General features: G+C 39.3%; 1 protein-coding gene across 1 annotated transcript in view; it reads left to right on the forward strand.

Annotated features, from left to right (window-relative positions):
- LOC311081121 (NLR family CARD domain-containing protein 3-like) overlaps positions 1-14,799 on the forward strand; it is a 31,578-nt gene that overhangs the window by 764 nt on the left and 16,015 nt on the right. The window contains exons 2-5 of the mRNA XM_084111528.1: positions 7,777-8,055; positions 8,184-8,246; positions 9,707-11,513; positions 11,772-11,945. Coding sequence (XP_083967654.1) covers positions 7,797-8,055; positions 8,184-8,246; positions 9,707-11,513; positions 11,772-11,945 — 2,303 coding nt within the window. The 5' untranslated portion in view covers positions 7,777-7,796. The remainder of the gene's footprint in view (positions 1-7,776; positions 8,056-8,183; positions 8,247-9,706; positions 11,514-11,771; positions 11,946-14,799) is intronic.

Here is a 14,799-nt window from a genome sequence, read left to right on the forward strand (position 1 = left end):
CTCTTCTGCACAAAATAAGACAATCTATTTTCGGTGTAAACCTTCCTGGATGTGAAACATATACTATACTCTCATTCCTGCGTAATAATCAAGAAACTTTGCTGCCGTACCATGGGTGCAGCAGGCGTAATGATATGACACAGCGCCTGAAAATAGGTCTAATTAGTTAGACAAACTTAGTCCCAGTCACATTGGAAGTTATCGAGCTGGGGACTATTTTCAGGCGCTGCGTCATATTACGCCTGCTGGACTCATGGTACGGCAGCAAAGTTTCTTGATTATTACGCAGGAATGAGAGTATAGTTCCTAGCCATATCAGCTTAGAAAATCGCAACTTTTCATTTTCTGTCGGTATTAGTACACAATGTAACTACAGAAGAGTCACTAAAATATCTAAACTCTGTGGTCATTTTTTTGAGAGAGATGCTAATGGTCTTGTCCGATTCAATGATCTATGCTAAGCTATGCTAAAAGTGGTACCGCCAAACACAGAGTTTGGCTGAATGGATTTGAAAACGGTAAAACTCAACTGTTTAACTCTGGGGGAGTTGTAAAATGAGCCTATTTCCAAAAAAAAGTGGAGTATCCCTTTAATGTATGGAGTTCTGAAACACTGATTAAACAGGAAGTGTTTCTCATTCCTTAAAGAGAATACTTGAGTCAACATATGCATCAGATTTTCACAATGACTTTTGGAAATTGCAGGGTGAAACTTGTGCTAAATGCAATTTTGAACCATTGACAAAATCTAATTCTTACAGATTCTTACACACTTTTTCTACTTTACAAAGTAAATTTGCTTTAAACAGCACAAACGCAACTTCAGCTTAACTCACTGACCCCTTCTCTCCTAAAGGCTGAGGAGGTCTGGCTTAAATACTCTAAATTACAAAACAATTACGAAAAAAAAAAAGAATGTGCTTTGCGCTCATGTGTTTCTGTCACATGGACCAGGTGACGATATCATAACTGCATCTCATCGTCACAGGGCCACTGTGGAATCATTTGAAAGCACCTTTATTAGTTTCAGGAGTGTTTCTCATCAGACTCTTGTTCATTGGTTTGTTTTGTGAGACACTCGACTGTCGTAAGGCTTTCATCCAACGTCAGACACACACTCTCAACTGACGCTGGTATACGGTACAACAGAGAAGAGCTGTTCTGTTAAAGAGCATGTAGAAGGAAGAGTACGACCTGATCACACAAGCTTTTCAGAGTATGTTTTGATCATGATCATTGCTTGCATTTATCAGTCTATGTAATCCAATGTTTTGATATATGATTAAGAGGAGTAATGAAGGATCTAATGGCTTGTTTCCACTGAGTGGTACGGTACTGTCACAGTGTCTGGTTTATGTTCCTTGGGTCACCACTAGATGTCCTCTGTGTCCATCACACTCTTGAACTACATCCCCCATGATCCTTGTCTTTTCATTGCACTCAGCTGTCCCTTATCACTGATCATTGCACTCAGCCTGTTCCCCATTAGCATTGTCATTTCCCTGTGTATATAACCCTGTCTGTTTTAGTATGTGTCACAGAGTCCTTGTATATTCACGCCTCTTCTGAGTTCTGTTATTGCCCGTTGTCTTGTTCCTGTTTATGTTTGATTGCTACCTTGGTTTTGACCCTTGCCTGGACTGTTTCTGAGTAACAGATTACCCTTATAATAAACATTAGTGATGGCAAAATGAGGCTTCCTGAACCACTGAGACCTCGCAGGCCATTGCTTCAGCTAAAGGTTCATTACTCGAAGCTTCATTCAGCATTGCTCACTAGTGACACCTAGCGACTGTGCAAAGAAATAGCAGACAAAAAATTAATTCATTCTGAACCAGTGTCGCGCCCTCCCTCCCTCCCTAATTTTATAAAAAATATTTTATTAAAAAATATATATTTTATAAAAATGCTTTTATAAATAAAAATATTTATTTGTAATGTAAATATATTTATATTTAAATGTATATTTTATAAAAATATTTTTATAAATAAAAAAATATTTATTTATTTATTTTGTACTCACTGTTGATGTTTGTAACCTTTCATTTGCAATAATAAAAAGACATGATCAGACATTTGTCCATTACTGTGTATAATATAAAATATGTATCTTTCTCTGTCTGAATTTACTTGTCCAGAGTAACACTCACAGTTCATTAATTATTCATAAATTGTTTGGATAGGGACAGTATGAACAACAACAGTGACACTGTTGAGTGCAGTGCTTATGTTAGAGGGAGTGTAATAAAGTACATTTATTAATTTAACAGATTATAGATAACAGATTAAAGTAAACTGCAACAGAATAGTCCGGAAGGAAGGAAAATAAAAATTGATTTTTTTTTATTGAGAAACAGAATTATTACAAGTGTGTTGGGGTTTAGACGATTCCTCTTCTTGGACAAAATCTCTCTAGCCTTGGAAAAGATCCTTTCACAAGGAACAGAGGATGAAGGGGAACGTAAAAATGGCAGTGGTACAAATGAGGACACTGATGCTTCTGTTGAGCCCAGACAGGGGAGGATTCCCTCTTTCTTGCTGGCTCCATTACCTGGAAAAAGGAAGAGTCACAAAAAGCAAACAAATCCAAAAGGGCAATCCAAATCAAAAAGCAGTCCAGTCCAGATCCAAAAATCCAGAGCAATCCAAATAATCTTAACTAATTAATATAACAAGACTATAATATAGGCCTACTATAATAATAATATACTATAACTATTCATAACTATTCTAACCTGATAATGTAATAATATACAGCCCTCACATATGACACAATACAATGATAGTTTTATAACTCTCTGACTCTCTTACTCTACAACTGCTTCTACTACTGCTGACAACACCCACAAGGAGGCGCGAGTTTCGAACTGGCTTTAATCCGGAAGCGACACTCAGACCGAACCGATGACGTAGCCACACAAACCGAGGCCTCGTTTGTCATTAGTCACGTGATTTTCACGTTAACAACACAAGCCTCGAATCGCGGCTTCATCTGGCACGCCCACTTTTTCTCGACACACGCTCCGACGCCTCGGTTCAAATGTCACATCACTAATAAACATACTTACTGCGATTGGATCTTCGCCCTATTTCCTGTGTGTGAGATCGTGACAGGTATGGTACAGTACGGTACGGTTCGGTAAACCATGAATCGGCTTGCGGTTCCACTTCCAACAGTACCCTTACTTGATAGGCGTGGTGTAGCCTATGCCAGAAAGAAGCAATCGATGTCATTTTTGCGCGAAGAAAGCGACATAAACAACAATGGATGACATACAGCAGATCTTGTTCTTGCTTCTCGGCGTGTTTGTCACAAGAAGCCAAGTGCTGACATAGGAGTTTCTCAATAGCAAGTACGCAAAGTTCAGACTTAATTGCCAAGTCTGACTCAGGAGAATGACTCCTGAGGACGCGAGTCCGGTAATTCTGCAAATGGAACAGCGCGTTCTTCAAAGCATCACTCAGCTCACTCTGCTACTACAGTTATCTCTGTATGTATATTTTAGGCAACATTAAAATGAAATATGTTATAAAAAACCACACCGCCTCTTTTCGTTTTCATTTAAAGAAATCTTAAACATTATAGCCACACAAATGTGGTTCAGGCAATGCGTATTGATTATATTCACTGCATATAATGTTAGCCTATTTATAACAAAACGAAATATAAAACACAAACCTGCCTCTTTTCGTTCAAATATAATATAAAAATATTAAACATTTTAATATGGTCCAGGCAATATGTGCATTTGTACTAAACAACAGATGTTGCAGTAAACAACATTACAAGTTTATTTATATAGCACATTTCATACACAATGGCAATTCAAAGTGCTTTACATAGAAGAAATTAAAATAATAAAAAGAAATAAGAATAATTAAAACAGTTTAGAAAAATAAAAAATAAAATACAGTACAGTACAAACAGTCTGACGAACATTGGCACAGTGCTCATTCATTAAATGCATAGCTAAACAGATGTGTTTTTAGTCTGGATTTGAATGCGACTATTGTAGGAGCACATCTGATCTCCTCTGGAAGCTGGTTCCAGCGGCGGCTGGCATAATAGCTAAAAGCGGACTCGCCATGCTTAGAGTGAACCCTTGGTATTTCTAGCTGATATAATCCTAGTGATCTGAGTGATCTGTTGGGTTTATATTTAGTGAGCATATCTGCAATGTATTGAGGTCCTAGGCCATTGAATGATTTATATATACCAGTAATAATACTTTAAAATCAATCCTAAATTTAACTGGGAGCCAGTGTAAAGACCTGAGGACTGGTGTGATATGTTCATATTTTCTGGTTCTGCTCAGAATCCTGGCGGCAGCGTTCTGTATGAGCTGCAACTGTCTTATGGTCTTTTTGGGAAGGCCAGTGAGGAGTCCATTACAATAATCCACCCTGCTGGTGATGAAAGCATGCACAAGTTTCTCTAAGTCTTGTCTGGAAACAAAGCATCTTATTCTTGCAATATTTTTCAGATGATAGTATGCTGATTTAGTTATTGCTTTGACATGACTACTGAAACTAAGGTCTGACTCTAGTGTCACACCAAGATTCCTGACTTGATTTTTAGTTGTTTGAGTGAAGGTATGCGTTCACCTTGAGAACTTCATCTTTGTTTCCAAATGCAATGACTTCAGTTTTGTCTTTGTTTAACTGAAGAAAGTTTTGACACATCCAACTGTTGACTTCATCGATGCATTGGCACAGGGAGTCAATGGGGCTGTAATCGTTAGGCGATAGGGCTAAGTAAATCTGTGAGTCGTCTGCATAGCTTTGGTAAGCAATTTGGTTCTTTCTCATTATTTGGCTCATTGGGAGCATATACAGGTTGAGAATAGAATAGTGGCGCAAGAATTAAGCCTTGAGGGACTCTGCATGTCATGGATGTCCACTCAGACTTATGGGCCCGGTTTCACAGACAGGGTTTAGACTAAGCCAGGATTAGACCATAGATCAATTAGGACATTTAAGTCATTTTTATAAACATTCTTAGAAAAAAAACATTACCGATGTGCATCTTAAAAATAAAAAGGCACTGATATATTTTTAAGATCAGTCAGTGCAAGTTTATTTCAGTGGAAACAGCTCAGACTTACATTTTAGTCTAGGACTAGTCTTAAGCCCTGTCTGTGAAACCAGGGGATGATCTCCTATACTCACATAATAACCCCATCTAAGTATGACCTGAACCATTTTAGGACTATCCCAGAAAGCCCCACCCAGTTTTCCAGCCTGTCAAGAAGTATGTTATGATCGACAGTGTCAAATGCAGCACTGAGGTCGAGTAGTACCAGCACTGATAATTTGCCTGAATCAGTATTTAAGCGAATATCGTTTATTATCTTTATGAGCGCTGTCTCTGTGCTGTGGTGCGGTCGGAAACCAGATTGAAAATTGTCATAGTATCCATTCGAGCATAAGAATTTGTTCAGCTGATTGAAGACAACTTTTTCAATGATCTTGCCTATGAAAGGAAGATTTGAGATCGGCCTATAGTTGCTTAATATGGTCTTATCCAGATTGCTCCTTTTCAGGAGGGGCTTGACAACTGCAGTTTTTCAGGGAGTTTGGAAAACTCCCAGAGAGAAGTGAAGCATTTACCATTTCTAGAAAGTATGATATTTTACAGATCATCTTTCTTGTATTAAAATTTAAAATGACAAAACTCAACCCTGTCTCTTTTTGTTAAATTTCTCTTTTATCAATATTAGCAATTATAAAAGTATAAGTAAAAGGTACAAGAAGCTATACAAATAAAGCAAACAATTCAGTCAAACATACAAAGTCAGCGCTCTAGTCTAACCATACAACGGTAAAGTTAAATAGCTTATATGAAAGTTATGAAACTTCACTCAGCCCTCAGACAAAACGATTGACCGGGGAACAAATTATAGATTCACGAGACCAAAAATCGCCCGTTAGATACTCAAGACGAATTATATCTCATGTTTAACCACTATAGAGACGTCAGAGTCAGCGGCAAACGTCAGAACGACTAGCCAAGGAAAGGCTGTTCCAGGCCTGTTAAAATTTTCATAAATCCTTATAAATAAACCACAGATTTGAGTTAAACAACTACATTCTACAACTACAATGTAGTTAAACAACTACATTCTCGCCTGAAAAGCTCTTAAAACTACATTTCATGATACAAAAACAGTAGTATTATATTTATATTTATATTAAAAAATGGTGCTTCTTATGTTGTCATTCCCCTTGTAGCACGCGCAGGTGACGATGCACTGTCAACCAATCAACGTTCTGCAGTGAGTCTAGCTCCACCCTTTAGTACCGTACCACTGTGCTAGGTACCCCAGCAGAAGGGTACCTAAAAAGTCGTACGGTATGGTTCGGCATTTTGGTACCATTCACAACTTTTGACAGTGGAAATGCAAATAATTGCGTATCGTACCGTACTGCTCAGTGGAAACGAGCAATAAGGGTTTTCAATAACCATTGTTTTATTTTCTTTCCTTTTATATTTAATTTAATATTAATTTATGTAGTTGTCATTTGATTTATGATTTGTTGATATTATTATTTCATTTACATAATTTATTCATTTTATCATTTAGTCATTATTATTATTAATTTGTCATTGTCGGTTATTCAATTTTATATTACTTATTTCTCTGCTCTTGCAGTGCTTGTTGTTGTTTAATCTCATGATTGTGTGGGTTGAAGGGATGTTTGTCTTCATGAGTTAGAGATGAGAGAATGTCTCCATTTCAAGGTTTTTAACGTCACAGGACGATGTTGTGAAGCAGTAATTTTCCATTGCTTTTTTCTTGATAATGGCAGCTTGATAGCAGCAGCTAATTTGCATTTAAAGAGACAAAAACAGGATGAGATAATAAACTACATTTAAAAACTACATCGAGACAAACTTTGAAGTTGGCTTGAGAAAGCCTGACCAGAAAGTTTGAAGATGTTTTAAATGCTTAAAGTTTGAAGTTTTTGAAGGCAATACAGTCTATCAGAAAAACAGACAAGACAGATAGATAGATTGATTTCAGGGTGTTGCTATGCGGTTGCTTGAGTACTTGGGTTGGTTGCTAGTGTGTTGCTCTGTGGTTGCTAGGGTGTTGCTATGCGGTTTCTTATAATGGTTGCTAGGTGTGATGAGGTTCAAATATTGTGGGTGTAGGAAGGAAGAAGACAGGGGTCGGCGTGACTGGGACTCTCGCTTTATTTGTCATAAAGTTAATCAAAACAAAAGAAAAGTGTGCAAACAGCGCGTTCACCGTGCCCAAGCAAAGCAGAAACAAAACAATACTTCAAAGTCTCTTTTGATGATCTCTTCTCCAGTTGACAGCAGCACACGAGGTCCCAGTCCAAATCTCTCTCTCTCTCTCGTTCACGCCGGTTTATATCCGGTCTCTCCACGCCAATTACTGCAATCAGACACAGGTGTTCATCATCTGCACTTGACCTACTTACTCACCGCTCAGCCCCCTCCTCTCTCTCCCGCTACAGACTTCGTAAAACCACGCCCCCCTCACCACACTAGGGTACTCTGGGTGGACATTAGGGTGTTGCTATTTTGTTGCTAGGTTATTCTGGATGGTTACTAGGGTACTCATTGCTAGCATGTTTCAGATAGATGCCATGCAAAAAGGAGCATTATAGGACCCCTTTAACAGATGAGTTTGGATGAGAGTCCTGATCCGATCACAGCTTCATTTCATAATCCATATAACATTTGAGCCCTTAAGTCAACTTGTTAAGAGTGAAACTACTTCAGATCTTTTTCTTTTTATCCTGCAGCTGTGAATCTGTGAAGGACGATGGCGTCTGTTAAAGAGCTGCTGTTAAACTCACTGAATGAACTAGTAGAAGCTGAACAAAAGACATTTAAGTGGCACTTACAGAATGATTATGAGTGTATAACAAAGAATGACATGGAAAAAGCAGATATCTTAGACACAGTGGATAAAATGGTAGCATGTTTTGGACCAGAAGAAGCTGTGAAGATCACTGTGAAGATCCTGAAGAAGATTAACCAGAATAATCTGGCTGAGCAGCTGGAGAACAATCACAAGCAAGGTAACATTTAATTCACAGTGACTGTGACTGTTTACCAATGTAATGGTTTGAATTAAACTTTGCTCTGCTGATGTGTTTGTGTGACTTATGTTTCCCAGTGAGTGATCCTCTCTCTCACACACACACAGGTCAGGCTGAAGGCAATATGAAGACATCTGCAGCTGTTGGAGCTCATTCAGAAGTGATCAGGGGTAAATAATCCCTGTCTGTACATGGAAACAAGAGAAAATATAACAGCAGCCAACAATTACAGGGCCAAGAAGAACAGCAGCAGATCTTATAGAAGTACATTTATTAGAACAGACTGTCTAGTCATTTTTTACGAATGGTTAAATGGTTTACAAGAGTCTTAAATGCTGAATTAAAACTTCTACAAGCAACTTCTACATACGCAGGGTCATTGCAATAACCCCAAACTAACACTAATACAGTCTCATGTATTGTTTGTGTCATGATCCTGGCTCTTTCCTTCTCTTTTTCTTTCCTTTGTCTCCCTCTGCTGGCTGTTTTACGCCTTACTACCTCCTTGCTCACACACTTACGCACACACTCATTAACGCTTCACCTCATCGCCCTCAGCTGTTTCTCATTCGCATCCCATCTACACACCTGTTCTCTATCTTTCACTTTTGTCTTCGCTATATCTAGTTCTCTCTTTCGTGTCTGTATTGTCGGATTATTGTTTCTCTGTGATGCACGTCGGCTGTTATTGCTCTGTAGGAATGTCCTGTCCTGTCCTGTCCTGTCCTGTCCTGTCCTGTCCTGTCCTGTCCTGTCCTGTCCTGTCCTGTCCTGTCCTGTCCTGTCCTGTCCTGTCCTGTCCTGTCCTGTCCTGTTGAGTAATACTGTGCCACTGTTTTCAACTGCTGTGAGTTACCTCTTCTGTACTGTACCCAGTGTTCTCCGTGGAGAGTAGCAGAGGGTTCCACTGCTCACCTACTTCCAGTCCTCGTTACTCAGGAGTGGTCCAGATCGACAGTTTTCTCTTCAGTTTCTATTTACATTGAGAGAAGCAGCGAACGAAACCTTTGTTTGATTATTTGAGAAGTGACGTTCTGTTATCAGCCTGTACGGCATTTTCCTTGTTTCTATTAAAAGAACTGTACCTGCTTTTCGTCTCTGGACCTCTCTGTTTCATCACAGTTTGGTGTGCTAGATGTCAATGGTTTGATCAAAAATCTTGTAAGAATTTTGGTCAGCATGGCCTTAAAGGAATAGTTTACTTAAAAAGGATAATTCTGTCATTTACTCACCCTCAAGTGGTTTCAAACCTGTATGAATATCTTTCCTCTGCTGAACACAAAGGAAGATAGTTTGAAGAATGTCGGTAACCAAACAGTTGATGGACCCCATTGACTTACATAGTAGGAAAAAAAAATACATTCATACAGGTTTGAAACCATTTGAGGATGAGAACTATTCCTTTAAGTTGGTCTGAGTCCAATAGTGACAATCCGATAAATCCAATTCCAATTGCATTCAAGTTTTAATCAAGGCATTTCTATGTTGTCAACTTCAGCATAATCAGTGTAAGATGTGCTTGTAAACACTATTGCAGTAAGAGTGTGATTCATTTGAATATAGTAGAAGCAGGAATTTATGAAAAACACAATCACTTACTTTTTGCTGTATTTTCCCCTATTTCTTAAAGGCTCTCTGTGTAATCATGAAGCTACACTTCATGATTACACAGAGACAAGCCGCAGACTGAAGAACAAATTAAAACGGGACTACGAGCAGATATTGGTTGGTAATTCAGAGACGGGTCATCGGGAATACCTGAGCGATGTCTACATTGATTTATATGTGGTGGGGAATGAGACTGGAGGAAGAGTGAACGACCATGAAGTGATACAGATCGAATCAAATCACAACCGACTGACTGCCAAGGAGAAGCCAATCGTGTGTAAGGACATGTTTAAAGTCCAGTGTGACACAGGTCGACGAAACAGAAAAGTGCTGACAACGGGGATCGCAGGAGTTGGAAAAACTGTCTCTGTCAATAAATTCATCTCTGACTGGGCTGAAGGAACAGAGAATCCAGATATAGTCTTCATATTTCCACTTCCATTCCGTAGATTGAATTTGATTAAAGAAGAGTACAGTCTCATGGGACTGCTCAACAAATACTTCTTTAGAAGTCCTGAAGAATTGCCCTCTCTTCCTGAAGGTGATGGTAAAGTTATGTTCATCTTTGATGGGCTAGATGAATGTCGCTTTAATTTGAACTTTAAAGAAGATGACACATTTACAAATGTAAATAAAAAAGCAACAGTGAGTAAGATAATAATAAACCTTATCAAGACACATCTGCTTCCCTCTGCTCTCATCTGGATCACATCCAGACCAGCAGCAGCCAGTCTGATTTCCCGAAACTACATTGATCAAGTGACAGAGGTGCGAGGATTTAACAATGAGCAGAAAGAGCAATACTTCATCAATAACAGCAGTCCTGAGGTTGCTGGAAACCTCATCAGTCACATAAAGAAATCCAGGAGTCTGTACATTATGTGCCACATCCCTGTCTTCTGCTGGATCTCTCTTATTGTTCTTCAGCCTCTACTGGCTCGAGAGAGTAATAACAAAACTCCCACAACTCTTACAGGGATGTACACAAGCTTCTTAATTTCTCAGAAGAAACAGATGGAAGAAAAATACTGTGATGAGTCCGAACCTAATTCCAATGCAGTGTCTTTTGATCAGATTATTCTGAAGCTTGGGAAACTGGCCTTTCAACAGTTGGAGAAAGGAAACCTGATTTTCTACAAAGAAGATCTTGAGGAATGTGGACTAGATGTCAGAAAAGGGTCATTGTACTCTGGGTTATGCACTCGAATGTTTCAGGAGGAAAAGGTAGCAGCAAGAAACGTTTACAGCTTCGTACATCTCAGCGTACAGGAATTCCTTGCTGCTCTTTATGTGTTTATGATGGGCAAAGATGAGAAAGCGGACCTATTTCTTCAATCCTGGAGAGAAAAACTGACATGGAAACTGTCCAAAAAGCCTCAGTTTCAGCTTCAAAAGGCTGCAGTCAAGAAAGCTTTACAGAGTGAGAACGGACACCTGGACCTTTTCCTCCGGTTCCTCCTGGGTCTGGAGTTCAATCAGAGTGACCTGAAGGGACTACTGCCAGGACTGGAACTCAGAACAGAGAACATGAGAAACACTGTTAACTATATCAAAAAGAAAATAGAGAAGGAGGAATCAGTAGAGAGGACCATCAATCTCTTCCACTGTCTGAGTGAACTGAAAGATAACTTTGTGGAGGAAATCCAAAGGAATCTGAGCTCAGGAAACCTTTCAGCACAGAATCTGTCCTCTGCTCAATGGTCTGGTCTGGTGTTTGTGCTCCTGATGTCAGAAGAGACTCAAGAGATGTTTGAACTGCAGAAATACAGAAGATCTGATGAAGCACTGGTGAAACTGCTGCCAGTGGTCAAAAACACCAGAAGAGCACTGTAAGAGTCTCCTTTACATTAATTTATAAACACTGTTAGTCTTTTGTAATTGCCTTCATTTTAAATTGGTGACTTGTTGGCCTAGAATGTTCAGAAAAATGAATAAATGTATTGTGTGTGAAAATAAATGCTGGTTTGATGTTGAAGAGATTGTTTTAGCTTTGCTTAATTCACTACAGTTAAAGTTTTTTTTTTCAAGCTCCAGATTATAACCGCTAATAAGCATTACTACTGCTCTTTGTTTTGTTCTCCACACAGGCTACACAGCTGTAATCTCACAGCTCAGTCCTGTGAGAGTTTATCATCAGCTCTACAATCCTCAAACTCCTTTCTGAGAGAGCTGGACCTGAGTAACAATGACCTGCAGGATTCTGGAGTGAAGCTTCTTTCTGATGGACTGATGAGTCCAAACTGTCAGCTGGAGATCCTGAGGTGAATGGTTTTAAAATAATTAACTATGCTATAATCAGAGGCTGACTTAACCAATAAGCAAGGTAAGTGGCCGCTTAGCACCCCAAGAGACAAAACATTTGCAGGAATGTGATATTTTTCCATGTTTATACAGATGTATGACCCACATAGACTGCATAAGTTTAAGAAAAATATTGTTCGGGGAAGGGAATGGACTGTATGAAGATTGAATTTGCAACAGTTACTAAAACTGTAAAATGCTTATATTTCATGCATGATTCGCTTCTGACAGCACTGAACAAGCTAGCAGTGCCATCTAGTGGCTGTGTGCAGGACACAGTTAGCATCTCAGCCAGGGTTCAAAATTAACAACAGACACCAAATGGCGATTAACTGAAACAGAGTTACTTATCAGTTGGCTGGGATTTTTTTTTAATTAATACTAACAATGCATTGTTGAGAGAACAGGACATGGCTTAGTATGAATATCAGATTGTGAAGGTTGTGATGTATTCATATAAATATACATTCTGACTGTTAGGACCAAGGTTAGAGCTAGGCTGTGAGGGCTGAATGTAGAAGGCTAATGATAAAGTTATTCCAAAACTGTAACTCCAGTTGTTCCAGGGTGAGTGTTTCCCAAAAAGGTCAATTAAAAACATCTAAAAATGTCAAAGAGAAAATATAAGGACAACAAAAGTAAATGTCAGAAAATCAAATAGCGAGAAGAGCAAATAAATCCAAATAAAATCACAAGAGGCATTTACCAAAGACTGGAGAGGTTGGTCTCAGCATATCAAACACAAAGCAAAAACAGAGGAACAGAGCTACTTAAATACACTTACAGGGAATGAGGCACAGATGAGAACAATAACACATGATATGATGGTGGGAAACTGAAATGAAACACAATGAGGGCCTCTTGTGGCCAAAACTAGTCAATACGCTGATTTCACGCAGCCGCCATTTTGAAATCGAAAGTGAGGCTCCGGTGGAAAGAACCCCGGAAGTAAAGATAAACAACAATGCCTTGGACTACCAACCCGAAGCTGCTGCCGCGATTTACACTATTGGATGTTAATATCCAATATAGGATATGTATATAGTTCATTCCTGCTTCTTTTTTTACTTTCTGAATTATATATAAAAAAAATATTTTATTTATAAATGAATTTCACTGTATATAGTCTGAAGTATGAAAGAAATGTATGTACAGTTTTAGAATTGACACAACATCATTAAACACAACAATACGCCATCGCATTCACGACTCCTTTGTGATTAAAGGCGACACTTTCGGTTTTCTTCCCACCGGAGCCTCGCTTTCGATTTCAAAATAACGGCTGCGTGAAATCAGCGTATAAACCTAACACTGACATGCTCTGTGTTTCAGAGTGAAGCATGGCACTGTATTCATTTACACAAAAGCAACTCATGATCCTGGTTTTTCAGTGTGTCAGAGCGTCTTAGTTCACAGTAAATCATTGGTCTCAAACTGAGCTCCTGGAGGGTCACTGTCCTGCAGAGTTTAAATCCAACCAGCTCCAAAACACCTACCTGGAAGTTTTTAGTAATCCTGATCACTTTGATTAGCTGGATCAGATGTGTTTAATTCGGGTGGAGCTAAACTCTGCAGGGTGGTGGCCCTCGAGGAACTGAGTTTGAGTACACTTCAGTAAACAGAGCGAGCTGGGTGCCCGGAGCTCTGGAAGTCCTGGAGGGAGAGGGCCTCCAGGACCAGTCCAAGCCCAGCCAGGGGCCACTCTGGCTGGGGACGGAAAACAGAGCGAGCTGGGCGCCCGGAGCTCTGGAAGTCCTGGAGGGAGAGGGCCTCCAGGACCAGTCCAAGCCCAGCCAGGGGCCTGCTACTCCACATGAACTTCTGCAAGTGATGTTCCCTCGAGGAACATTTTACCTAGATTTCTGTATTTATTTCAATGTGTCCCAATTTTTATACCAAAATCTTTTTTTAAGACTCTAAATCAACTGTAAGATTAATAAGGGAATTAGGATCAATATAACTCAAAGGGGATTGAATTATAGTGAATAAGAACCGAATTAATATGCAAATTATTCAGAATTAATATTTAACACTTTATCAACTATTCGTCCACCGATAAGTTGAGATTAGGGTATTTTATAAATTCTGGACAGAATATTATCCCGTGGCCTAGGGTAATAATATCATAAAATTATGATAACTGATTATGAGCAAGGTAACAAAATCTACAGTTTAAGGCAGTAACTTGTAAGCACACAGCACAAGACGCTTGTATGTAAAATCAACCAAGACTTTACTGAACTACTCTAATACACACAAACTAAACTAACGAAAACACACAAACATTTATTCAAACAGTGACAGAGAAAAGTGATGTTATTAACGGAGGGTGAATGGAGTCCCAAATGTCTAGCGTTAGACACTATTTCTGTTGTGAAACAGAGACGGATACAATTGCAAGTAAAAGGTTTCTTTATTGTAGAAGGTCAGAGGCACACAGGTTGAGGAAACAAACACTCAGATGGTGAGATGACGCAGGGACTTCAATGGGCAACCCGGTGATGGCGTGCGGTGATCGACGTGCTCAGGAACCAGGAACAATAAACAATCCAGACAGCATGAAATACAACGAAGAGGGTCCACGAAGACAGGAAATCCACACGAGGAGACGAGAGCGAAACACAGGAACAGGACACGACACTGGGGAAGCCACAACGATCTGACAACATGAGATGGGAATTACTGCACATATAAAGGGAACGGGGATTGATCACAGCTGGCTACACTAATCAACACAATGAGTAACCACACACACACACATCAGAATGAGACAGCCGATTCATGAACCATGACAATTTCTTGACCGCAACCTGA

The sequence above is a fragment of the Abramis brama genome (genome assembly GCF_963993115.1).
Source record: "Abramis brama genome assembly, chromosome: 4".
Taxonomy (NCBI): domain Eukaryota; kingdom Metazoa; phylum Chordata; class Actinopteri; order Cypriniformes; family Leuciscidae; genus Abramis; species Abramis brama.